The 26,934-nt window shown below is 44.9% G+C and overlaps 1 protein-coding gene across 1 annotated transcript in view; it reads left to right on the top strand.

Moving 5' to 3' along the window:
- PINX1 (PIN2 (TERF1) interacting telomerase inhibitor 1) overlaps positions 1 to 26,934 on the top strand; it is a 135,636-nt gene that overhangs the window by 51,318 nt on the left and 57,384 nt on the right. The window contains 1 exon segment of the mRNA XM_040427170.1: positions 2,193 to 2,272. Coding sequence (XP_040283104.1) covers positions 2,193 to 2,272 — 80 coding nt within the window.

The following is a 26,934-nucleotide window of genomic DNA, read 5'->3' as shown; positions in this document are numbered from 1 at the left end:
AGCACCAGCTTTAATATGGTCGATTTAGTCCTGCCCTGCTGTACCATGATCGGACGCTGTATAATAGAGTTTTTCTATCCTGTAAGTAGAGCTTTTAGAGAATCTGGCTGCAGTGCCACAGAGCTGACACTCTATTGCTCACAGTTTTTTTTAGCTCTACGTTTTGCTCAAGATCATTTAGATGACAGAAGGATTTGTCTGTCTCACCCATTTTGAGAGCGGTGACCTCACAGTTCTGCTATGTTTTCCCTTTAATTACTTTCCTCATTGCTTAACAGGTTTGAAAATTGACTTGAAGTGAAGCCGTTTAGGGCAGTTTTCTATCCAGAGGAAAAACTCCCATCATCCATCTCACGAGGTGGAGAAAGTTTGGATTAATCCATAGTAATTGATGAGATTTAGAAATGAGTAAGACGAGAGGTTGTGTGACTCCGACCCATAAACTTCATTTCCAATTACTGTTTTGATGAGCTGGGATTAGGCAGGAGATGGTTACAGGGCAGGTTTACCTTTCTAGTCCAAGTCTTCTCTCTCCCTGCGTGGTTTCCAGGGTCACCTTCCAGAAACCCCCAAATTGAGGCAACTGTAAATTGGCTTGATGGGTCCACCAGTAGATAGTGCTCCGTCAGTCCTACTGAACTGAATGAAGTGGTGGACAGACTTGCATACTTCTGCTCCATTCAGAGAGGGGACTTGGGGACCCTATGGCTCTGCTATCGCTGGAGGTCCCAGTGGTCCCATGTTTGTCCTTTCATGGGGGTAGCCCCTTTAAGGTGCTTATACACGTTTAAGTAACGTCAACTGAAGTCAGCAAATTTGGCAAGAGCGGCCAACAAACAAATGTGTATGGATGGGAGTGTCCCAACTCTCCTTAGAGGGATCAGGCATGTTGACATGCAGCCTGCCCAATCTTCTGTTACCACGAGACCCGAAGTTAGGTGTGAAAAGTACCTCCTGCTGCATGGGGGGAAAAAAGGGAAGAGACAGGAAATGAATTCCAGACTACCATAGACTCCTGTAGACAATGCAGCTGAACTGAAGTCACTGATCCTAGCCGTGCCTTACAGTGTAGTAGAATAGATTGTACTGTGGCCTAAAATAACAAATGAATGGGTACCCGCCTGCTTGTTCCGCTGTTTCTTCAATCACTGCGCTCTGGTCCTCCCACCGATGACATCATGTTCATGGCTGCAACAGTGACATCCCGTGTATGGAACGTCTCTGCTAAGGCCAGTGATTGGCTGCAGCTGTGATCTGTGTGCACAGAACCTCCCGCTGCAGCCAGAAAAACAAATGGCAGCGGTGAGGACCAGAGACTTTCCATGCATGGCTGAGGCCAGCGATTGGCTGCAGCGGTGACTTGTGCACTGGACATCATAGTTGCAGCTGACGTCAGCAGCGTGAGGAAAAGAGCACAGCGCTCGAAGAAACGGTGGAGAAAATGGGTGAGTATTTGTTATGGTCTTCTAAAGGGGTGGTCCTCTTGAAGAAGTCGATCTACATTAGATTGTTGCCTGTGCAATTTGTTCACTTAAAGGTGTTATCTCTTGATTAATGTAAAAAATGTAAATCGGACATCATATGACAGCACATGACCATCTCTGTCTAACAAGTCTACAACCAGTGCTGTACCTCACAAGGATCCTGAGATCCCCCCATTCATTGCTCAGGGAGGGTGCTTTCTGCTGCAGCTCTCTCCCTATTACCGCTCAGGGGGCGTGTTCTTTCTGCTGCAGCTCTTTCCCTATCACAGCTCAGGGGGGCGTGTTCTTTTTGCTTCAGCTCTCTCCCTATCACAGCTCAGGGGGGCGTGTTCTTTTTGCTACAGCTCTCTCCCTATCACAGCTCAGGGGGCGTGTTCTTTTTGCTGCAGCTCTCCCTATCACAGCTTAGGGGGGCGTGTTCTTTTTGCTGCAACTCTCTCCCTGTAACACATCAAATGGGGATGGTGGCAGTCAAAGGATGGAACTGAGCATATGCAACCATATGCATATATAAAGAAAAAAAGAGAATGTCTCACAACTGGAACACTTTTGTAGCAGAAAGTAAATTACAAAAGTAATTTTTCATTCAGAATTTTATTAAAATAACATGCAATGGTGGCACAACCCCCTTATTTTGCAATGTCTACTCTATGTGCAAGAAATACTAAGAACTGATGATGTGTTTTTTTTTTTTTTTTTTCTCTCCAGGAAAAGACCTCTCTTGTCGCAGTGACACCGACCTCGCCTGCATTTTTGGAAAGCGAGAGAAGGTTACGAAGTTACCCCAGGTGCTGTATCATTTTCTATTTCTGAGGCCTGGCGTCCAGTACGTTTTGTTCTCTGACCTGTTCACATCGTTGCTGTTCTCCTGTGATGGAGAAGCTCATTTTCCTCATCTTTGAGTAAAGAAAATTCCACCCGACTCCAAATCTGGCAAACGGAATACTGCTGGATTTATACGGCCCGATTCTAGGGCCAATTATGAGGAACGAACGTTTCTACAGACGCTTGTTTCTGATATTCGGCCCTTGTAAAGGTGTCGTGGATCACCCCATGAATAATCAAACTACTCGTCCATCTGGTGACATGATCTTTCATGTGGACGCTTTGGTCATCGTTTCTGGGCAGCAGATGGTGCTGTGTGAACAGTGCTCTGCTGCCCAGAAACAACGAGTTTGTATGAAGATGATGGCAATAGCCACCACTCGTCTTCATGCAGTGGAGGTGATCGTTTCACCTCCACAGATGAGCAGACAATTATCAGGAAGGAACACTTCCTGCTCGATAATTGCTTGCTCGTGCATGTAAATGTGGCTGTACTCTCCAGCAGAAATATAATCGGTGACCTCCATAGTCTATGGTCACATGCATCTATGCCCCTCCTAATCTTATTGGCCTTGGCAGCAGCTGCCTGACACTGGTTTCTACAGCTTAGTTTGCTGTCCACTAAAATTCCTAAGTCCTTTTCCATGTCAGTGTTACCCAGTCTTTTACCATTTAGTATGTACGGGTGACTTGCATTATTCCTTCCCATGTGCATAACTTTACTTTTGTCAGTGTTAAAGGGTTTCTATCACTTCGTATGCCATAATTAGCTCTCAGACACTAGCGATCTGCTAGTGTCTGCTCTGGCCAACCATCCTAATATAAGAGCTTTTTGGGCAGCCGTTTTGCTAAAAAAATAACTTTTATAAATATGCTAATGAGCCTCTAGGTGCTATGTGGGCGTCATTAGCACCTAGAGGCTCCGTCTACCTTCATACACAGCCACCGCCCAGCGCGTCCCTCCAGCCCGCCCATCTCCTGATGAATGCGATCCTCCGTGTGACGCAACGGACGAATTCTCGCGCATGCGCCGTGCGCGGCTGTATTCGGCGCATGCGCAGAGAATGTCTGACCGCTTCCCTGCTCAGACATCTCCACTGCGCCTGTTCCTTGGAGCACTATGACGTCATCGGCGCAGGCGCAGTGGAGATGTCTGAGCAGGGAAGCGGTCAGACATTCTCTGCGCATGCGCCGAATACAGCCGCGCACGGCGCATGCGCGAGAATTCGTCCGTTGCGTCACACGGAGTCTGTGTATATGTGTGTGTGTATATGTATGTATATATATATATATATATATATATATATATATATATATATATATAGACCAAAAGTTTGGACACACCTTCTCATTCAAAGAGTTTTCTTTATTTTCATGACTATGAAGGCATCAAAACTATGAATTATCACATGTGGAATTATATACATAACAAACAAGTGTGAAACAACTGAAAATATGTCATATTCTAGGTTCTTCAAAGTAGCCACCTTTTGCTTTGATTACTGCTTTGCACACTCTTGGCATTTTCTTGATGAGCTTCAAGAGGTAGTCCCCTGAAATGGTTTTCACTTCCCAGGTGTGCCCTGTCAGGTTTAATAAGTGGGATTTCTTGCCTTTATAAATGGGGTTGGGACCATCAGTGGCGTTGAGGAGAAGTCAGGTGGATACACAGCTGATAGTCCTACTGAATAGACTGTTAGAATTTGTATTATGGCAAAAAAAAAGCAGCTAAGTAAAGAAAAACGAGTGGCCATCATTACTTTAAGAAATTAAGGTCAGTCAGTCAGCCGAAAAATAAAGGAGAGTGATGGGGTGCTGCGCCAGAGGACCTGGCCTCCACAGTCACCGGACCTGAACCCAATCGAGATGGTTTGGGGTGAGCTGGACAGCAGAGTGAAGGCAAAAAGGCCAACAAGTGCTAAGCATCTCTGGGAACTCCTTCAAGACTGTTGGAAGACCATTTCAGGGGACTACCTCTTGAAGCTCATCAAGAGAATGCCAAGAGTGTGCAAAGCAGTAATCAAAGCAAAAGGTGGCTACTTTGAAGAACCTAGAATATGACATATTTTCAGTTGTTTCACACTTGTTTGTTATGTATATAATTCCACATGTGTTAATTCATAGTTTTGATGCCTTCATAGTCATGAAAATAAAGAAAACTCTTTGAATGAGAAGGTGTGTCCAAACTTTTAGTCTGTACTGTATATGAGAGAGAGCTGCCCTCAGTAGTATATACACAGTACTAGGGTTGTTTAAGGTATCGAAATTTCAATACCTAATCAATACTTTTATGCCAATATCGATTCAGTACCGGGATGTTAATTTTTTCGATGCTAGGCTGCGCTACTGCGCAGTCTAGTATCTTCTCTAATGAGAGAACATGGCGCTCGGTGCGCGCTATGTTCTCTCAGGAGGCAGGGAATCCCTCCTATGACGCGGCTGCCGCTGCCAATGAAGTGAGCGAGCTCTGAAGCTGCCCGCACCACTGCCACCAATGAATGTGTGGCTAATTAAAGCAGGAGCCGGGACAGGGGAGGTAATAAACTGCTGCGCCGTCTGAGCTAGTGAGCTCGGTGAACGGCAGCCTCCTCCTCCCCAGTATCAGCCCGAGCCCCAGAGTCAAGCAGCCAGCATAGCATGTACCCGGCCTGGGCACTGTGCCACCAATGATAATTAACCAGGAGGCGGGCAGAATCACATAGCTGGCACCTGAGGGGTTAACTGCCGCTGATTGCCGCGCCCTGTCATAGAGGCCAGCACCCGCCTCCTGTATCTGTATTAAAGGTTAATTATCATTAGTGGCGCAGTGCACCCCCCCTCACACCCCCTGTACTAAAAACATAGAACCCCCTGTATTAAAATCAGTGGCCACAGGGTACCCTCTTTATGGGTGGTGCAGTGGCAGTTGTGATCAGAGTCCCAGCAGTGTAATCCTGGGCCTCCGATCGGTTACCATGGCAGCCAGGAAGCTAATGAAGCCCTGGCTGCCATAGTCTGCTCCCTACTGCTGTGTGTACAGAGCCCAGGGCAGCAGGGAGAGTGTGATATCCTATTCACCCTGATAGAGATCTATCAGGGTGAATTGGACAAGGGATGAAAGATCCCAGGTTCTAGTCCCTAAGGGGGGAAATAGTTATTACCGTAAATAAAAAGTAAAAAAGTAAATATTAAGTGTAAATCGCCCCCTTTCCCACGTCTGAGAAGTCCAAACTATTAAAATATATAAAAAAATCTCCTATGTGGTTAATGCCGTAACAGCAAAATAAATAAAAACCGCGCGAGGAAGGGGTCATTGATACCCCGAAACGCGTCTGGTGAGAGAGGACCCCATACTTGTGATCACTCAAGAAGCCATACGAAAATCCTGTGCCAAATCCCCATTGCAGGACCGTCCGCCGCGTGAGTGGAGAGTGGAAAATTACAACACATGACCCGACATTATAACGAAGGGTCGATTATTTATGCACTTGTTGTCTATTTATTATTCATTTTAAGTATCTATTAAATTACAAGATGGTTCCAGCATCCTGAGAGTGCCCAGTTTTTTCTAGATTTTCCAAGTATGTATATATATATATATATAATTAGTATACTGTCCTCTGTAGAGTGTGTGTATATATATATATATATATATATATATATATTGTCCTCTGTAGAGTGTGTATATGTGTGTGTGTGTGTGTGTATATATATATATATATATATATATATATATATATATATATATATATACAGTCATGTGAAAAAATTAGGACACCCTTTGAAAGCATGTGGTTTTTTGTAACATTTTTAATAAATGGTTATTTCATCTCCGTTTCAACAATACAGAGAGATTAAAGTAATCCAACTAAACAAAGAAAACTGAAGAAAAGTCTTTTCAAGATCTTCTGTAAATGTCATTCTACAAAAATGCCTATTCTAACTGAGGAAAAAGATAGGACACCCTCACATGTATTCCCTCTTAAATTGGCTCAGATCTCACACAGGTATATCACACCAGGTGCACATAATTAGTAGATCGTTACTCTGCATGTTGAATGAGGCTTGCCCTATTTAAACCTCAGACATTTAGTTTGGTGTGCTCCTGACTGTTGAAGTGAGAGTGAGCACCATGGTGAGAGCAAAAGAGCTGTCAGAGGACTTCAGAAAAAAGATTGTAGCAGCCTATGAGTCTGGGAAGGGATTTAAAAAGATCTCAAAAGATTTTGAAATCAGCCATTCCACTGTCCGGAAGATAGTCTACAAGTGGAGGGCTTTCAAAACAACTGCCAACATGCCCAGGACTGGTCGCCCCAGCAAGTTCTCCCCAAGAGCAGACCGCAAGATGCTAAAAGAGGTATCCAAAAACCCTAAAGTGTCATCTCGAGAACTACAGCAGGCTCTGGCTACTGTTGATGTAGAAGTACATGCCTCTACAATCAGAAAGAGACTGTACAAGTTTAACTTGCATGGGAGGTGTGCAAGGAGGAAACCTTTGCTTTCCAAGAGAAACATCGAGGCCAGACTGACATTTGCCAGCGATAAAGTTGACAAAGACCAGGACTTCTGGAATAATGTTCTTTGGACAGATGAGTCCAAAATTGAATTATTTGGACACAACAGCAGAGGACATGTTTTGCGTAAACCAAACACAGCATTCCAAGAAAAGAACCTCATACCAACTGTGAAGCATGGAGGTGGAAGTGTCATGGTTTGGGGCTGCTTTGCTGCAGCAGGACCTGGTCAGATCACCATCATAGAATCCACGATGAATTCTACTGTGTATCAGAAGGTGCTTGAAGAACATGTGAGACCATCAGTTAGAAAATTAAAGCTGAAGCGGAACTGGACCATGCAACATGACAATGACCCAAAACATACTAGTAAATCAACCAAAGATTGGCTGAAAAAGACGAAATGGAGAGTCCTGGAATGGCCAAGTCAAAGTCCAGATTTGAATCCCATTGAGATGCTGTGGGGTGACTTGAAAAGGGCTGTACGTGCAAGAAACCCCTCAAACATCTCACAGCTGAAAAAGTTCTGCATTGAGGAGTGGGGTAAAATTTCCTCAGACCGATGTCGAAGACTGGTAGATGGCTACAAGAACCGTCTCACTGCAGTTATTTCAGCCAAAGGAGGTAACACTCGCTATTAGGGGCAAGGGTGTCCTATCTTTTTCCTCAGTTAGAATAGGCATTTTTGTAGAATGACATTTACAGAAGATCTTGAAAAGACTTTTCTTCAGTTTTCTTTGTTTAGTCGGATTACTTTAATCTCTCTGTATTGTTGAAACGGAGATGAAATAACCATTTATTAAAAATGTTACAAAAAACCACATGCTTTCAAAGGGTGTCCTAATTTTTTCACAAGACTGTATATATATATAGTCCTCTGTAGTGATTTTACAGTTTAGCACCATCTGCAAAAATTGGTGATAAGCCTGGTCAATTCAATAATCCAAGGCCACGTCATTTTGTAGAAGTGTCCACGGCGGGGTCAGCTGGTTACCATCAATGGACCAAGTGCATTAGCGGCTAGTGGGAGCCACATATCACACAGGGCATAGCATTTATATGTATAGGAGTCAACACCCGGGTGATGGGTATTTTATCGATTTAGAAGAAGTTAAGTGTTTAGTTATCGGACTGTTGTCCTTAGACCCATCAGATTGAGGTCCTGATCATGTGCTGCTTACAAGAGCAAGCCAGAGAGAAACCAGTCCTGCACCCGTGTCCGATGGACATGATCAGTACAGGTTACTGGCCCTTGGATATAGGGCGCTTACATTCACTGACAGCAAGCAGAGATCTTGAAAATGGAGGACAGAATTTATAATTTCTCTGACCTTTAAATTGTTTCCAATTGTATGCACTTCTTCTCACCATTTAAAGTGGGTGGGGCTTAGTCAAGGGGTGGGGCCCCCACAGACGGACATGTTTAATGTAATCCATGACAGACACTCTGTTGGATAGGCCAGCTAAGCAATCAGTATTTGGGGCTGGAGGGGGGGTGGTCTCCCGGTACCCCTCTCCATAGTATAGCGTTGTGCAGTGGTATAGAGGCCGTGCCTGGTATTGCAGCTGAATCCCTTTCACTCTAACAGATGTGACCGATGGACATGCGAGGCGGCAGCAGTCACCTGAGCGTGTGGGTCTTTCGAGCAGCTGATTGTCAGCAGTGCCAGGAGTCGGATCCCCACCGGTGACCTGCCCTGAGGACTGTGGCGCGGTGTGTGACATGGGTTGTCCATGCGCCGGAGGTCAGGTTTATAGTTTCAGGCTTTATGTCAGTGGATCTGCTGTGTAATCTCCTGAGATGCTCGGAGAGGTGGGGCAGGGTGTGGTAACCCGTTCTGAGATGGGGTTTGTTTTTCTTCTGCACTGGAAATCCTCACATAGTTTTCGAAGTGCTTAATGTGACAGACACGCTGCACATCGGCCTGTGACTGCGGGGGCAGTTGTGCAATCCCCGCGTTACACCATGTGCACACCTGGCCCAGAGACGCTGCATCCAGCTGTGCCCGGGCGATTAATCCTACCTCTCGTAATGCGACTGCGGACGTTGTGCGAGGAGACCGTCCTCTCTGGGGGTCACTTCATTACTTATGATAAATGAGGTTTTGGAGGCTGCGTAGGAGAGCCTTCCTGAGCTCTGGGATACGTAGGTCTCGGCTGCTCAGGAGCGATCCTGCGAGCTGCTGAAGAAAGAGCCAAAGACAAACTCTCCTTAGCAGGTGGTTGGTTATTCTTTTTTTTTCTTCTTGTTTTTCAGTGTAGTGGCCCTTTAAGACCTGCCCGCACAGTAGTTCGCTATGTCAGGCCTGGTAGCTTTCACAAGGCCTCCCCCGTTGCATCCAATCAGAACCCTATGGTTGGAGAACGGAGGGAGTCCCCGCCATCTATCCCCCTTAGATGCAGCGGTCACTACCGATTGTGGCATCTGAGGGGTTAAATGACTGGGCTCTGAGTTATCTCGGATCGGAGCTCTGTACTCGACTATCTCCTGCTTTCTCGTAGAGAATGAGTGGAGCAGAAGGGCGCATGCATGGCCTGCCGCTCCATTAGGACGAGAGCTGTGGAGGTCCGGGTGTTCAGACCCCTAGGATAGGGGATAACTTTCATACTTGGCGCAACCAAGGAGTTGGTGGTGATTCTAGAATCAAAGGGGTGCCATGTCTCCGTTATTTACCAGCTACAGCGCCACATATTCGGCTATGGCTTTTCCTGGTACTGCACCACAGTCCCATTCATTCGGACCCCACAATTAAATATTGATAGCCTAACCTAAGTGTAGGCCACCAATACTCTTTTTAGGCAGTCAGCTCACAGCGAATAATCGTACCGAGGACCCCTCGCCTCTCCTGACATGTCTGTTTTAGGAACTACTTGCATTCCCCATTCTGTAGTATCTCTACATAAAACCCTCTATTGCGCCATCCCTCTATTATCACTACTAGTATTTAAGAGTGAATTGCTGGCACTTTGTGATAAAGGGGGTGAGTCCCTGCACAGTCTGACACTGCTAACACTGGATAGTGTCAGACTGTGCAGGGAAGCTCCCTCCCCAACTGGTAACACCCAGCTGGACCTTCACTGCAAATGGCTTGCAGTGCTTCTAGTAGGGATAACAGAGGAATGGCACAACATAGAGATTTAAGAATAGATGCTCCAGAATTATTGTTATATGGGGAATGCAGGTAGGTACTGAAACAGCTCCTCTTTCTTGACTGTGGATACAGAGACTGTACATATGGATAGGTTTCAGGTTCCAGTCTGATATAGTTGCAAAGGGGTGTGATTATTTACGCAACCCCACTGAATTTAACTAATAACCCTTTCATCTACACATCCGAGCTTTGTATAGTATTTTATGTCACCTTTAGGTTTTTTGGATGATATCCCGTTAGGAGATCATCTGCTTGGGCATGGTCCGCCATGGGATCTGCCAGTCTCTTCCCGGGTGTGCACGGCAGCTGATGAAGTTGCTCTCGTCCATGCCCACTCGTTCCCCGGCTAATTTATTTCTTCGTGACCATGTTTGATCTCATGATTCATGGTGGCTCTTCGGCCTCCACAACCTCCCTCTCACTGCTCATTTGCAAACAATAGACAGAGCGGCAGTGCTGGACCTTAAATTGGGCACCTCTACGTATCTGTGGGAAAACATACCATTTCTGTTCAATATTTGAGATCAATTCAATTGTTGCCGCAGAGAAAGCGAGATCCATATTGTGGTGAGCCCTGTCTTGTCTCACTGGTTTAACTCTTAACCAACCATAGGTAACACTGGAGTTTGACCTGGTAGAAGCAGAAGAGTTGTACCCTCCAGATGTTTATTGCATGCAGTGTTTTTGTTTGTGGTGTTTAGTAGCTTTTATAGGGTCGTTGGCATTTTTGTAGGTGTCTTTCTCCATTGGAGTCTCAATAGCGCTGCAAAAGCACCTGAAATGCTAACATGATTTTAAAAAATGCTGAAGGCGTCTTTTACGTACAAAAAAAAAAACTGTCTTGGGGGTTAGGTCACATTTGACTGCAAGAATAGCAAAGCCTTCAGCAGATGCAGAAGCTTCAAGACAGCTCCAACGGACCCTTTGAAGAGTCAATGCGGTCTATTGGGCCATAGTACAGCAGAACCACCTTGACTTGTTTCGCACATAGCAACATGGAAATGTGCCCAAAAAATTCCAAAATTAAATGACTGTGACGGGAAGATGTTAAAGGCCAGTCACACCTTAAGTTTCCTCTTACTTAAAGGTGTTAGCCCCTCTCATACTTTGGTGATCTTTCGCTAGGATAGACTCGCACCTATCTCTAGAACGGACTCCGCAAAGTGAGGGAGAGCGGACTGCGCTCGCGAGGCCGCCCTCAGTTCATCTGTATGGGACTGGCGAAAATAGTTGAGCGCTGACTCGGGTACTTCCGTCAGCTCTATTGAAGTGAATGGAGCGGTGAGCGGACTCGTGCTGTGCGTTTCTCATTCATTTCTATGGGCCTTCCAGAAATAGTCGAGTGCGGCTTTGCGGGCTACGTTCTAGAGATACCACCTCTGGGACCCGCACCTGTCAGACATTGGTGGCATATCCTAGCGATATGCCACCAATGTATGAGATGGGCAAACCCCTTTAAGGCAGCCATACACATGAACTGTCGGCCTAATGCTTACTTCATCAACAGTCTTTCCTCCCGATTCCCCCCGTAAACATGCATGCTCAGCCTGTTGCTTATCAATGGGGACAGAGGAATACGCAGACCCTGTAAGACACTTCTGGTGGCAGCTTATTTCCCTTGGGAGCATAGGATCCTGCGTTCCCCTAAATCTGTTGTCGGGGAGAGTCGGAGGCTTCCATATAGGTCGGCCGATCCTGCTGAAGTCAGCTCTATCTTCTCTGTATATGGTCACATTCAGCATTGTCCGATGATGGCACTGGTGCCAGTCTGTCATCTGGGCCGCTCAGAAGCGTGTCCCTACCCCTCGGTGCAGGTCGACTTCAATCGGCGTCATTTCTGGAGGAGCCGACACTGTATTTTTTATAGATGAGCTCCATTTCCGTTGTGAGCGGGATAAATAAACTTGTAAAAGTTCAGGATGTGCGCGGCACCAGTTACTGCCTCGTGAATGTTCTCCCGCTGATTGAGGTGCTGCACTTGACCTGAACAGACATGTATGCATGTTACTGAGCTTCCCCGTTCCTGGACATCGAGGGTGTCTGTGCGGGGAGTGGGAGATGCGTGCCGGGGCTTGTAGGCCTCTAAATCACGGCACGCATTGCAGACACACAAAGTGTTGAAATATATAATGTTCCTATTATCCTCGAGCTGCAGACATTTATTGGTTTTCCAACAAGACTAGGAATATATACAGAGATATGTGTGAAATATTACCAGAAGCGGGGGTATAATTATGTAGAAGCGGCAGGAAAACTGATGGAGATGACCTGTGCGTAATACCATGGAGAGCGTGTGACCATAGAGAGAATCTGTCTAATATCTGTCTATCTTCATCTCTTTGTCTATCTCATATGTATCTAGACTTCTATCTAGACTTCTATCTAGACTTCTATCTAGACTTCTATCTAGACTTCTATCTAGACTTCTATCTAGACTTCTATCTAGACTTCTATCTAGACTTCTATCTAGACTTCTATCTAGACTTCTATCTAGACTTCTATCTAGACTTCTATCTAGACTTCTATCTAGACTTCTATCTAGACTTCTATCTAGACTTCTATCTAGACTTCTATCTAGACTTCTATCTAGACTTCTATCTAGACTTCTATCTAGACTTCTATCTAGACTTCTATCTAGACTTCTATCTATAGATTGGGGAAAATAAGTATCTGATACACTGGCGAATTTGCAAGTTTTGCCACCCACAAAGAATGGAGAAGTCTGTAATTTTTACAGTAGGTACACTTCAACTGTGAGAGACAGAATCTAAAAAAAATCCATAAAATCACATTGTATGATTTTTAAATAATTAATTAGCATTTACCGTAATTGTATGAAATAAAAAACAGAACTTAATATTTGGTACAGAAACCTTTGTTTGCAATTACAGAGGTCAGACGTTTCCTGTAGTTCTTGACCAGGTTTGCACACATTGCAGCAGGGATTTTGGACCACTCCTCCATACAGATCTTCTCCAGATCTTTCAGATTTCGGGGCTGTCGCTGGGCTACATTGAGTTTCAGCTCTTTCCAAAGATTTTCGATTGGGTTCAGGTCTGGAGACTAACTAGACCACTCTAGGACCTTAAAATGCTTCTTACGGAGCAACTCCTTAGTTGTGACCCAGCCACGACCCATCTTCAATGCTCTTACTGAGGGAAGGGGGTTGTTGGCCAAAATCATCCGATACATGGCCCATCCATCCTCCCTTCAATATGGTGCAGTCGTCCTGTCCCCTTTGCAGAAAAGCACCCCCATAGTATGATGTTTCCACCCCCATGCTTCACGGTTGGGGCGGTGTTCTTGGGGTTGTACTCATCCTTCTTTTCCTCCAAAAACTGCAAGTGGAGTTGATACCAAAAAGTTCTATTTTTGTCTCATCTGACCACATGACCTTCTCCCATGCGTCCTCTGGATCGTCCAGATGGTCATTGGCGAACTTTAAACAGGTCTGGACATGTGCTGGAGTGAGCAACGGGACCTTGCCTGCCCTGCAGGATTTTAATCCATGATGGTGTGGTGTATTACTAACGGTAATCTTTGTGACTGCGGTCCCAGGTCTCTTGGTCCTCCCGTGTAGTTCTGGGCTGATTCCTGACCTTTCGCAGAATCATCCTTACCCCACGAGGCGAGATCTTGCATGGAGCCCCAGACCGAGGAAGATTGACAGTCGTCTTGTGTTTCTTGCATTTTGTAATAATTGCGCCAACAGTTGTTGCCTTCTCACCGAGCTGCTTGCCTATTCTCCTGTATCCCACCCCAGCCTTCTGCAGGTCTACAATTTTGTCCCTGGAGTCCTTAGACATCTCTTCGGTCTTGGCCATGGTGGAGAGGTTGGAGTGTGATTGAGCGTGTGGTCAGGTGTCTTTTATAAAGGTAACGAGTTCAAACAGGTGCAATTAATACAGTTAATGAGTGCAGAGTAGGAGGGCTTCTTAAATTATATTAACTCTCTCTGGGAGGGAGATGGGAAAAACAGCAATACTACCACTGCGTTTTTACGCTATAAATTTTACGGCGCTCATTTTTAGGTATAAATAACATAATATCTTTATTCTCTGGGTCAGAACGATTACAGTGATATCAAATACATATATTTTTCTTTTACATTTTACTACTTTTTTTGCAGTAAAGCCCCCTTTTTTTTTTAAAAAAAGAAAAAACATTTTTGCATTACAGCTTCCTAAGACCCTTAACTTTTTTTTATTTTTTCTTTCTATGGAGTTGTGTGAGGGCTTGATTTTTGCGGGACGACTTGTATTTTTCACTGATATCATTTTGGAGTAAATGGCGCTTTTTGATCACTTGTTATTAAGTTTTTTCGGTGGCAACTAAGAATAAATTGGCAATTTAAAAAAAAAAAATTTTTTACGGTGTTCACAGCAGGGGATAATTTACATGATATTTATGTAGTCCGGGTTGTTACGGTCGTGGCAATACCAAACATATGCGGAAGATTATTTATTTTTTGCAATTTTTTTATTTGAAAAGCGTATTTTTTTATGGGGGGAAAAAGCGTAATTTTTTTTTATGGTATTTTTTTTTATTGAATAAATGAGTTGTTGTTTTTCTTTACTTTTTTTACCACTTAATAGTCCCACAAGGGGACTATAACAGACAGCTTTTTGATTTTTTTTTAAATGCAATGCACTATCCCTATAGTGCATTGCATTTTAATGGCAATGCTATTCTAACATTGACCAGCAGGCTGTGCCAGAGAGGCTCAGCCTGCTGGAAATTACTGATGGCTGGTCTGAGACCTACATCAGACCCCAGGCAGCCTTCACAAACATCGGCACCCCGCGATAGCATTTGCGGGGTGCCGTGGTGAGACGGAGGGAGTCCGCTCTCTCTGTCAGCACTTTACATGCGGCGGGCGCCATTGCCCACGCCATGTAAAGTGTCAAACAACCCGGATCTGCACTGCATGGGGGACCCGTTCAGCACTTAGACTGGGCTGCTGTAAAAAAAAAAAAGCGGTGGCCCAGACTAAGGCTCCTTAATGACCGCCGTAAAAACACGTATGGATGGTAACTAAGGGGTTAAAGAAAAACTAACCGCTCTGTGAGAGCCAGAATTCTTGCTGGTTGGTAGGTGATGGAATACTTATTTCGTGCAATAAAATTAAAAGTAATTATTTAAAAATCATACAAAGTGATTTTCTGGATTTATTTTTTTTAGATTCTGTCTCCCACAGTTGCAGTGTACCTACGATAAAAATGACAGACCTTGCAAAATCACCAGTGTATCAATTACTTATTTTCCCCACTCTACTTCTATCCATTGATCTCATATCTATCTATACTGGGGGTATAATTATGTAGAAGCGGCAGGAAAACTGATTGCGATGACTTCTGTGTAGCACCATGGAGAGCAAGTGACCATAGAAAAAATGTGTCTAGGGATCAGCAACCTCTGGCGACTCCAGCTGTGGGGAAACTACGACTCCCAGCATGCGCAATTTCTTGTCTGTTTTCAGATCTCCCATAGAAGCCGAATGGAGCATGCTGGGAGTTGTCCGTTTCGTGTCCGCATTTCCATTTTGTGGCGCCCGCAAAAATATAGAACATGTCCTATTCTTGTCCGCTTTACGGATAACATTTCAGCTGTTCTATTATGGGATGGATATTCCGTTCCGCAAAAAGCGGTACGCACACGGCCGGTATCTATTTTTTGCGGACCGCAATACAGGCTATGGTCGTGTTCATGAGCTTGAAGTGTTTTGTAGAGGCATGCCTAGCGATCAACAATCTCTCACCAAGAGGTACACTACCCAAAAGTAGTCTCTGAGAGCTTTTTTTTTTTTTTTTTTTTTTTTTGGTCAGTGGGAGACAGATTTTTACGACCTTCTATGGCAAAACCCAGTGTCTATTCAGACTCCACCTGTAACCATTTACATATCTGCCTGAGACATAACTGCAGGGAGAGTTTTGCAGCAATCTCACATTTCTATCTGGGTGCATTTCTTTTTTTTTTTTTTTTTTTTGTTGTTGTTAATGTGTATATCATTCTTTATATCCTATCCAACTCATTTTTATCTGTCTGACTGTATCACTCACTATATCCTATATCTATACATGTATCTATTATATATTTATCGCATATCTATCTGTCTCACCACCTACCCATATCTATCTTAGTCACCAGGGGGAGCCACTGAGGAGGTGTTATGGTGGCAATGCTATGCCAAGGCTCGACCATCCTGTGCACCCGATGATGCCGGACTGACCGGAGGGCTTCACCTTGATGTGCAGACTGGAGCTGGATACTCACTGGTGACCGCCGGCCGCCTCTGCTCAGTCTCGTAGATTTTTTTCAGCTGGACATTTCCTTCCTCTGTCCAGCTGTGCTTCCTGCTGAAGCCTTATCAAAAGGGAAAGGCTGACCGGCCACTCCGGGGCCTCCCCTGGAGAGCAGCAGTCTGGTCCTCTGTGAGGTGCCAGAAATAGTAACGGGGTCCTGTTCACCGCTGACCCCACCGCAGACATCCTTAACTGTTTAGAGCCCTTCCCCTTGTGTGCCATGCAGAAGGCTGGGACAGGAAGGTTTCCCCTGTGTCAGTGTCTGTGCGAGTCAGACAGCAGACCGGCCATTCACTGACGCAGCAAAAAGTCCCAGATTTGACATCCATCACTTTCTATAAGACACGTAGCAATGAGGTCTGCACTGTAACTCCATGTGCATCATTAGAAGACCTTGAGCAATTACATTACTTATCCTGTACTGATGCTGAGTTACATCCTGTATTATACTCCAGAGCTGCACTCACTATTCTGCTGGTGCAGTCACTGTGTACATACATTAGATTACTTATCCTGTACTGATCCTGAGTTACATCCTGTATTATACTCCAGAGCTGCACTCACTATTCTGCTGGTGCAGTCACTGTGTACATACATTACTTTTTCTGTACTGATCCTGAGTTACATCCTGTATTATACTCCAGAGCTGCACTCACTATTCTGCTGGTGGAGTCACTGTGTACATACATTACATTACTTATCCTGTACTGATCCTCAGTTACATCCTGTATTATACTCCAGAGCTGCACTCACTATTCTGCTGGTGGAGTCACTGTGTACATACAGTACATTACTTATCCTGTACTGATCCGGAGTTAAATCCTGTATTATACTCCAGGAGAAATATTGTGAATAGTGAGTGCAGCTCTGGAGTATAATAGAGGATGTAACACAGGATAAGTAATGTAATGTATGTACACAATGACTCCACCAGCAGAATAGTGAGTACAGCTCTGCAGTATAATACAGGATGTAACTCAGGATCAGTACAGGATAAGTAATGTAATGTATGTACACAGTGACTGCACCAGCAGAATAGTGAGTGCAGCTCTGGAGTATAATACAGGATGTAACTCAGGATCAGTACAGGATAAGTAATGTAATGTATGTACACAGTGACTCCACCAGCAGAACAGTGAGTACAGCTCTGGAGTATAATACAGGATGCAACTCAGGATCAGTACAGGATAAGTAATGTAATGTATGTACACAGTGACTCCACCAGCAGAACAGTGAGTGCAGCTCTGGAGTATAATACAGGATGCAACTCAGGATCAGTACAGGATAAGTAATGTAATGTATGTACACAGTGACTGCACCAGCAGAATAGTGAGTGCAGCTCTGGAGTATAATACAGGATGCAACTCAGGATCAGTACAGGATAAGTAATGTAATGTATGTACACAGTGACTGCACCAGCAGAATAGTGAGTGCAGCTCTGGAGTTTAATACAGGATGTAATTAAGGATTACTTCTATAATGCATGTACACAGTGACTGCACTTTGCCTGTAGATTATATGCTCAGTGCTTGTGCTATATCGTAGGCTCTGAACTTGGCCCTCGGGGCAGCTTCCATGATTTATCTCCCCTTCCATGGCTTTTGTCCCTTCCCTGTACTAAAAGAGCAGAGCTGGCGTTAATGTGTCTCGATCGGAGAGCGAGCGTTGCCTGGACTCACCCACACGGCAGCGCTGTGAAAAATGGCCCTTGATTTACTAATTAATCAGTCAAAAGAGGAATGACAGTGCTGTGGGCTGGAGGGTCCCGGCTGTGGAGGTGGACCGCCGCTGATGAATGGTTTCCTTTGGAAATCATCTATCAAGAAACCTTAGTCATTTTTAACTGGTCCGGTGAAGACTTGGTTGCATTTTTGTGTTGTGTTGTGTGCGTGTTACACACTTTCACTTTGTGTCTGCATGTGCTCACGTGTCCTCAGGTCCCGTAAGACGTCTCCAGCAGCGTCCACGCTCCCGGGAGGGTCTGCCGTTACGTCACTGCTTCTTCTGGTCACCCTATACATAGTGTCGAGTAGATTTGCAGATGTTTGGAGTTAATAGTCTTGTACTGCTTTTTAGGTATACGCCGCGCTGTTCTGCTATTGTTATCGGTATGTGACCTCTCTGACTCCCCCTGCTGGATCAGTGTCTTTAAAGAAGATCCGTCACCTCTCCTGACATGTCTGTTACAGCGACTACTTGCATTCCCCATGTAATAACCATTCTGGAGCCTCTATTCCTATGCCTCTGTGATTCCTACTAGTATATCGTATAAATTGCCAGCAGTCTGCAATTAAGGTCCAGCTGGGTATTACCAGTTAGGGGGTGTGTCCCTGCAGTGCTGCCAGTGTCAGGGACACAACCCCAGCTGGCAACACCCATCTGGACCTTTTATGGCAGACTGCTGACAGTTCATTTATTAACATCTAGTAGGAATAACAGAGGAATGGCACAACACAGGGGAAAACAAGTAGGAGGGTGACGGGTCAATTTAAAGGGGTAGTCCGGTTGTTGGACGTTATCTCCTAGGCACAGGATAGGGGACAACTACTATGAGCAGGGAAAGTTGGGGGTATTCGTTCTAGCAACTTCTGGTAATTGCGTTTGTCCTCTGTAGCGGGGAGGCGTAAGCGAGTGGGGGTCATTTATCAAGAGAGATGCGACTTTAGTCGTTAAAAAAAAAAAATAGTAATCTTAAGTCCCTTGCGACAATGTTTAATCGCACGGCCGGTTTTATGCCATGTTTGATAGTTGGCCGCGTCGGGGGCATTTACCCTTGGAAACAGACTCCTGTAGATGCCCCTAATTTATGAAAAGGTGCGCGGCTCGTTATAAATTAGCTGAATCTTACGGCAGTGAAGGGGGGTAGCCTAAAAAGCCGCCCTTAGTAGCTGCCAGGAGGATGCATGCAGGCAGTCACCCAGCTCTTGTAAAGGTGCCATAGACTGTGCCACGTGATCCCGAAAGTGCTGATCAGGATGGGGCGCAGCCTCACTTGTGGCCCCAGATCTGAAGTTTGGGGGCTGTTCAGTGAATGTAATTGCACCCACTAGCTCAGTTTTTTATTAGGGCATGTAATGGGTGCCCACATTTCCATGTCACTTGGGTGATGAGGCTGCCTGGCCTGCTTCTGGCGTAGAGACCTGGCGCTCCACAATCTGCAGGTTGGAAAAGTAAACTTTAGGAGGCACACGCATGATAGATCCCGGCTAGACACACGATCAACGCTGAACTTAAAGGGGTTCTCCGGGAATTAAGAAAATGAAAATACCTAACTATTACTTTATTATAAATATATTCCAAAATACCCTTCATTAGTTATAATTGCTCGTTTTGTCTGGGGAGCAATGATTAGGAGAAACAAAGTGGCCGCCATCCTGTTAGTACACACAAAACCTGTCCTAATCGCGCAGCAGGACAAGTTACTTCGCAACACTGAGCTGAAGAGCTGCCTCATCCTCCTCTCTGCTCTGCTTATCAGGGATTATGATCCTGAATACAGTTTAATATGATCTTCAGCTGAATCTATGTAGGAATGGAGTTCATGAGGAGACATGAAGTACAGAGAGGACAGACTGTGGTAATGGAGACTGCATACAAGTGCTGCTGCTCATTAGCCACATCTCCTCATGAACTCTATTCCTACGGAGATTCAGCTAAAGATCTTATCCGCTGTATTCAGGATCATAATCCCTGACGGGTAAAGCAGAGAGGAGGATGAGGCAGCTCTTTAGCTCAGTGTTCTGAAGTAACTTGTCCTGCTGTGTGATTAGGACAGCTTTTGTGTGGACAGCGGCCATTTTGTTTCTCCTAATGATTGCTCCCCAGACAAAACGAGCCATTATAACTAATGTAAGGTATTTGGGAATATATTTATAATGAAGTAATATTTAAATATTTTCATTTTCTTATTTCCTGGTGCACCCCTTTTTAAAATCACAGCCGCAGCTTGCTCGTCCTGCGTCTCTGCGGGCATAGAGCCCTGGTAGGTGGGCGTCCCCCCTCATCTCCAGCTCACGGCTCCTGCTGCTGACATCACTGCCGGGTTGGGCTGAATCTACAGCTGATTAAGCAATTGGGTTGTTGACATACCTGTGTGAGGGTGGAAACCAGTTTATCCACTCCTGACCCCCACATCACCCTGACATCACCCCCGCACTCGCTCAGGTTTTCCACCTCACTGGGATAGTCCAGGCCTTGTCCCTGATATGAGGCCACCACCAGGAAGTGTTTGCTATGGTGCAGCCATTGGTTTTAGACAATTTTTTGACTGACGGTTAGTACCAAAAAAAAGGCTCATCTGTGTTCTCCCTTTTGGGGCATACTGTGATATTCTCTGCCTTAGCAGCAGCTGCCTGGCACTGGTTGCTCCAGGTCATCGCCTTTTCCGGGTCCGGTTATCTGATGCAATGTCTTTGAACCTTATTTTCTTCGGCATAACGTACCACCGTCCCCATCTTTTCCACCCATCTCAGTGGGCCAGAAACGGCCCCCGTTACCTCAATGAACCCTTGGATTCCCAGGTAAAATGTATACGGTTTATAAGGCAGTTCCATATTACACAATGTTTGGGACACGAATCTGGTGAATATTTTTAGTTAAGTTTGTCTGCGTAGTTGATGATCTATAGCTGGTGAGCCGCGGGTCACGTAACGCGTGGTATTTTTTCACAGAGGAACTGATTGTACAGGTACAACGTGTACGTCTGTGAGGATCCTGTGTATGGAGGTGGAAATTAACCCTTTAATGGAGGGAAAAGTTGATGCAAATGATGTCACCAATTTAAAAAGGCTTCTTCCGAGAGTTCAATATTGATGGCCTATCCTAAGGACAGGAAGTCAATATCAGATCAGCAGTAGGTCCGACTACCCGCACCCCTGACTACTATCTTTGGAACGACACTGGTCCATACGCTGCGTAGTGGTCATTACTGGTTACTGCAGCTCGGCCCCATTCAACAGCAGCTCCTAAAACTGATGGGCAAAGGTGCCAGAAGCCGGACTCCCATGTGCTATACTAAGGATATGTCTTCAGAATTAAAGGGATTTTCCTTGAGTTCAATACTGATGGCCTATTCTCAGGATGGGTCATCATTATCTAATCGTGGGGGTCTGACTCCTGACACACCCCACGGCCTCATCCTATACCAGTGATGTCACGTTCATCGGTCATGTGGCCTATGTGACGCTCAGTCCCATTCAAGGGAATAAGCCTGGGTTGCAATACCAAGAGCAGCCACTAGCCAGTGTATGGCGCTGTGCTTCTTGCCCTGTGAGGAGGCCATAGAGCCCAGCAGAGATGCCAGGCCACGGACCACCATTGATCCGATATGGATGACCGTTACTGAAGCTAGGTCATCAATATTTGGATTAAGGAGCTGTAGAAGAAATATTATAATAGTGCAGCTTGTACAAGATGATGAATATATTATTCCCCTTTACTACAAGCCATAGGCTCCTATAGTCTCCTTCTCTCAGGCTCCCTCTATGGTATGCCCCCCACTGTACAGTATATGCACACATGTAGATGAAAATGTTCTCAGAGTTGCCCGACACTCGAGGTAAAGCGTCATCATGGGGGTCTGGAGCAATCTCACTACTGTCAGCAGAAAAGAGTGTAGAAGACGTGGGGGGCTTTATCATTTCCGCCATGCCAGTTTTCTGTTATAAAGTTGCAAACCTCGTGTTTTTAACTGGTCCGGTGAAGACTTGGTTGCATTTTTGTGTTGTGTTTTGTGCGTGTTACACACTTTCACTTTGTGTCTGCATGTGCTCACGTGTCCTCAGGTCCCGTAAGACGTCTCCAGCAGCTTCTTCTGGTCACCCTATACACCCTAGACTGCTGACAATTCATTTATTAACATCTAGTAGGAATAACAGAGGAATGGCACAACACAGTCATAAGAATAGATTGTTATTACATGGGGAAAACAAGTAGGAGGGTGACGGGTTAATTTAAAGGGGTAGTCCGGTTGTTGGACGTTATCTCCTATGCACAGGATAGGGGACAACAACTGTGAGCAGGGAAAGTTGGGGGTATTTGACAGATTTTTTTTTTTTTAACGCCATTGCGCCTAAATTCAGGTGCAAATGGTGTTTCCATACCGTTGTCACCGCTTTCCCAAGGAGGTGTGGTCAGGGCCAGTTGGGCCTATTTATCTTCTTTTATACCCGTTTTCTGGCGTAAAAGAAGACCGAAATGTACGGCAGCAAATTTCACTTTAGGCGCATGCACTAGAAGGAAGATGTGCCTAATTTATGATGAGGCGTGCGCCTCGTCATAAATCAGGCGCACCTTTCGGGACCACAAAGATATCGTGGACTGGTGCAAAATGGCAGCAGAGCTTATGTTTGCAAACTGGGTCTGGTAGCCCGTCAGCAAGAGCCATAACTACTTCGGAGATCCTCAGTTCCCACTAAATTGTCTTTGATGAAATGAGCCGTGAGAGTGTCGGTTTTCCCATTGGAATCCCTACGTTGCGCCCCGAGAGGACTGTGTGGCCCCAGACTGTTGGTATTTGGCCACATGTTTGTTGTGTACAGGGACTGCACGTGTCCACTGACCACAGCTCATCCATCAAATCTGGGCTCGAAGGCTTCTATTTAGAGTGACAGGTGCAATTACTTCTCCTGATTTATGCCTTCTTCACCTTCTGTCCCCTCCCGGGTTAGGTCCACCAGTCATCCTGGTTTGCTTAGATGTGATTTCTTCTTCTGCTGACCAGTAGCTTCCCCCAGTCCTTCTGATCCCTATGGGGTAAAGCTCAGTCCATGTGATGGAGCTATTCAAGTCAATGTGGGCAATGTCGTTTACTTGAGGTGCTGAGGTCCTGGGCTCAAATATGACCAAGGACAGCATCTGCATATAGTTTGTATGTTCTCCTTGGGATTGTTCTCCTCTGGGTTCTTCCCCCCAACACTCCAAACAAAAATGGCTTTCTAGGAAAATTGGCCCTAATTTATGTATGAAAGCTAATTCACAGTGGCAGAAATGTGCCAGTCCCAATAAATTACATGGTTTCAGCAAATATAAAAGCAGATCCTTTTTTTTAATCTCTCTACATTTCTTTATAGTTATACTTGCTAAATTTAGACCCTCAAGATTTAGGTCCAGTGGATGTTAGGATTCTGGATCACCTGATACCACCTGCACATATGCTCGTAACCTAGTTTCTTTTGGATTTGTCTCTCATGCTTGCACCTCCTTCCCCTTTTAAAAAACGCTCACCCCCATCTGAGCTGGACAGACTGGTCCGTAGTGATGAGAGACCAGAGGGAAACATGACCTTCTACCTAGCAGATAAACCAGTCATTTCAGCCAGCGTGCTCTGCTGGGTCAGTGACACAGGACCAGTCTGATCACGGGAGGTATGTCCATTGTCGTCTAGCCTCCCCGTCACTCATCTCCTGCACTGTGTAATGATTGGACTGGTATACAGGTTTTCGCGCCAGTTTTATATCACCATTCAGTGCTTTGTGTGTTTCCTTTGCTGTAGGAAGTGCCAATGTGAATGGGCATAGCCGGCTCTGCCAGAGATCACATCTGCAGTAGGTTCCGATGGGGGATTTTTCTTACTGTAGATAAAGTGCATTAATGAAATAATTTGTGCATCAGTTTCTCAGGGGAGATATTGTCTCTCCTTAAAGGGTCCCACAAAAAATACAGTTTTCCAACCAACTCCTGGATATGTGATTAAAAATGTTGTATAAGCCACTGAGTTGTTCAGTGAAAACTATTTATATAGCGCCACCCACTGTTTGCTCTTTTTCTAATTTCTCTGTCCACCTCACTGCGGTGGACACACATGCTCAGTTCCATCCTTCAGCTGCCCCAGAAAGCACATGCCCCCTAAGCTGCCAGCCTGACATACCTTTACCAGATCAATTGGCGCAATGATTTGGGAGATCTCTGGATCCATGTGAGGTACAGGGCTGGTTCTAGCTTTGTTCGAAAGAGATTGTCATGTACTATATGATGTCTGATTTTAATTTTTTTCACATTTAATAATGGTTTCATGCCTTTTTGGAGACCAGCTGTATAGAGATTTAGGTGGCTATAGCGAGATGGTTCACCACCTTCAGGAGATGCCTCTTTGCATATTCTTTTCCCATGCAGCATTGCCACTAAGTCTCCTTAAAGGGATCCCGTCATCAACTTTATGCTGCCCATTCTAACGGCAGCATAACGTAGAGACAGGTGAGTTGATGTCAGTGGTCTGTCATTTAAAAGTTAAAAGTAAGTAGTTGCCAAGAACCAACATCACAGTCATTGCAGACTGGGCCTGGAAAAGAGTCCCGGCCACCTGAGAAGAGTCCTGGTTATTCATGAATTCCTGCTCTCCTGCCCACCTGCTGATGATTGACCTAGTTCTACCTAGTTTTCTCCCTTTCTCTCTAGGAGAGAACTGCCAATCATCAGCAGATGGGCGAGGAGAGCAGGAGATTAGGAATAACCAGGACTCTTCTCAGGTAGATGTGACTCTTTTCAAGGCCTGGGCTGCAATGAATATGATGCTGGTTCTCAGCAACCTCTTACTTTTAGCTCATGAGTGACACACCGCTGACATCAGTATTTCTGTCACCATTTTATGCTGCCCTCAGTGAGGTCAGCACAAAGTTAATGACAGGTTCCCTTTTAGGAGAGCCAGTACCTTCTCTCAGCTTCATCCAAAACATCTCATTCAGCAAACCAGAATCCTGATGAGGGGCAAGCACCCCGAAACAGCTGTCTATGGATGGATATTTGGCTTGGCTATTTTTCAAGTTTTGTTAAAAAGTCGAACATTGACTTATAAAGAGCCCCTTCCAGAAGGTGGCACTAGCAAGACGGTCTTCTTTCTCTGGGAGATACCTTGTTTTTGGAGTCTGCTGTCCTGGTCATTTAATGGTCACCCAGGTATTCCGCTTGCGTCTTGTAACGAACCATTCATTTGTGTGTGATCATCACATGCTGGAGAGATGTTCAACCTCTGGAAGAAAACAATGACTGAAAGCAGAGTTCTTGATGGCCGTTTTTCTCCTTTTTTTTTATCCCTGGAAATTCATATATTTTTCATCACATTTTTTACAAAGTTTTCAGAGTTTTTTATTTTATGAGTTTTTTTCCCTGCCACTTCTCAAGTTCTATGAAGGAGTGTCTTGGGTGGGGGGGGGGGGGGGGGGGGGGGAATGGCGGAACAAATGGCACATCCAGAACGTGGTGCATTTTGAAAATAAGAAATGTAAAAGAAAAATGCAGATTAAAAAAAAAGAACAAAAATTGCTGTGTATGTTAAACCAGACTTAAAAGATCGACCCCGAGTTGTTAAAATTAAACTGCACAACTCGGGGTTGATCTGTAAGAAACAATAGATGACTCCTTACCTGGCAGGTAAGTAATCATCTATTCGTTATTACAAGTCGGTCCCCCAAGTTGTCTGGTTTCCTCTTGAAATGGACAACCCCTTTAATGAGAAGAGTCTCATTGTACCGCCTTGAACAGATAGCTCACTGGGACTCTCGAACACCTCATAGATTTGAATCAATTTGGAAGCCCTGGAAAAATTTTAGAGGTTTCTCAAACTGATTATATAACAATCCGACTAGTAAATATCAAAAATTTATTATTGCATAATCGCTTTATGGCATTATTCATACGTAACAAATCCTACCATACAGCAACATCACGGTTGCTTCTTACCTCCTCTCCCACCCTCTTTCCCTTAAACTTTCCTCCCCCCCTCCCCCCTCTCTATTTTTTTCATTCTTTCATTTGTTTTTGCCACTATGTGAAGTGTCTGTTCACTTTTGATTGTACTATATCAGATGTATTCTTCTATGGACGCCCTTGCAGGGCTTATAAAGAATGTACAGTTTATTTGTTGTAAAAACAATAAAAATAATTTTAAAACTAAACTAATGAGAAGAGTCTCCAGATACTCTGAGATCCCATAGCACCACGCTGGGTTATTAGCTTCGCAGATTAATCAAGTACTGGACTGTCAGAATTCCCGGACTGTCAGTTTACGGACAGGGAGGAATTTCATTCGATTTTAAATATTGTATAGTTTGTTTCTTTTAAAGGGAACCTGTCACCTCAAAATTGCATTTTCACCCGCCAGCAGTACCTTGTAGTAGCCCGCAGCCTGTTAATAATCATATGTTTCACCCTGTTGTCCGATGCTGCGTAAGTTCAAAAAACGCATTTTTATTCTCCATTAGCGCTATAGTGCCGGCCAGCTTGAAGTCAAGGGAGCAGCGGCCTCCTTGCTTCAAGTCAAGGTATCCACACCCCCTAACCGTCCGCCTGCAGTGGGGCCGCGATTAAGTTATTAACAGGCTGCGGGCTACTATGAGGTACTGCTGGCGGGTGTAGATGCATTTTTGAGGTGACAGTTTCCTTTAAGCCTCTTACCATGAGTCCCTTTTTTTTTTTTTTTTTTTTTTTTTCTCTTCTCTCTTTTTGGGCTTTTGACGTTATTTTTCATCCTACGAATCCTCTTCTCTCCATTGAGCTGGCCGCTTGCTCGGCTCCTGTACATTTTTTGTACTCGCTGTTCCCTTTGGTCAGTTGCTTTCCTGACAGCCATTCATTACAGCAGACAACCCCCCAGAACTGATTATTTTTTTATTTATTTTTTTATATAGCAAAGGCCACGGTGACTTTTTTTCCCTTGTGTGTTGGGTTTCTCGGTTACCAAACT

This window comes from Bufo bufo, chromosome 4 (genome assembly GCF_905171765.1).
Source record: "Bufo bufo chromosome 4, aBufBuf1.1, whole genome shotgun sequence".
Classification (NCBI taxonomy): domain Eukaryota; kingdom Metazoa; phylum Chordata; class Amphibia; order Anura; family Bufonidae; genus Bufo; species Bufo bufo.
Note: the sequence above shows the minus strand (reverse complement) of the source record. Positions and strands in the feature narration are given on the sequence as shown.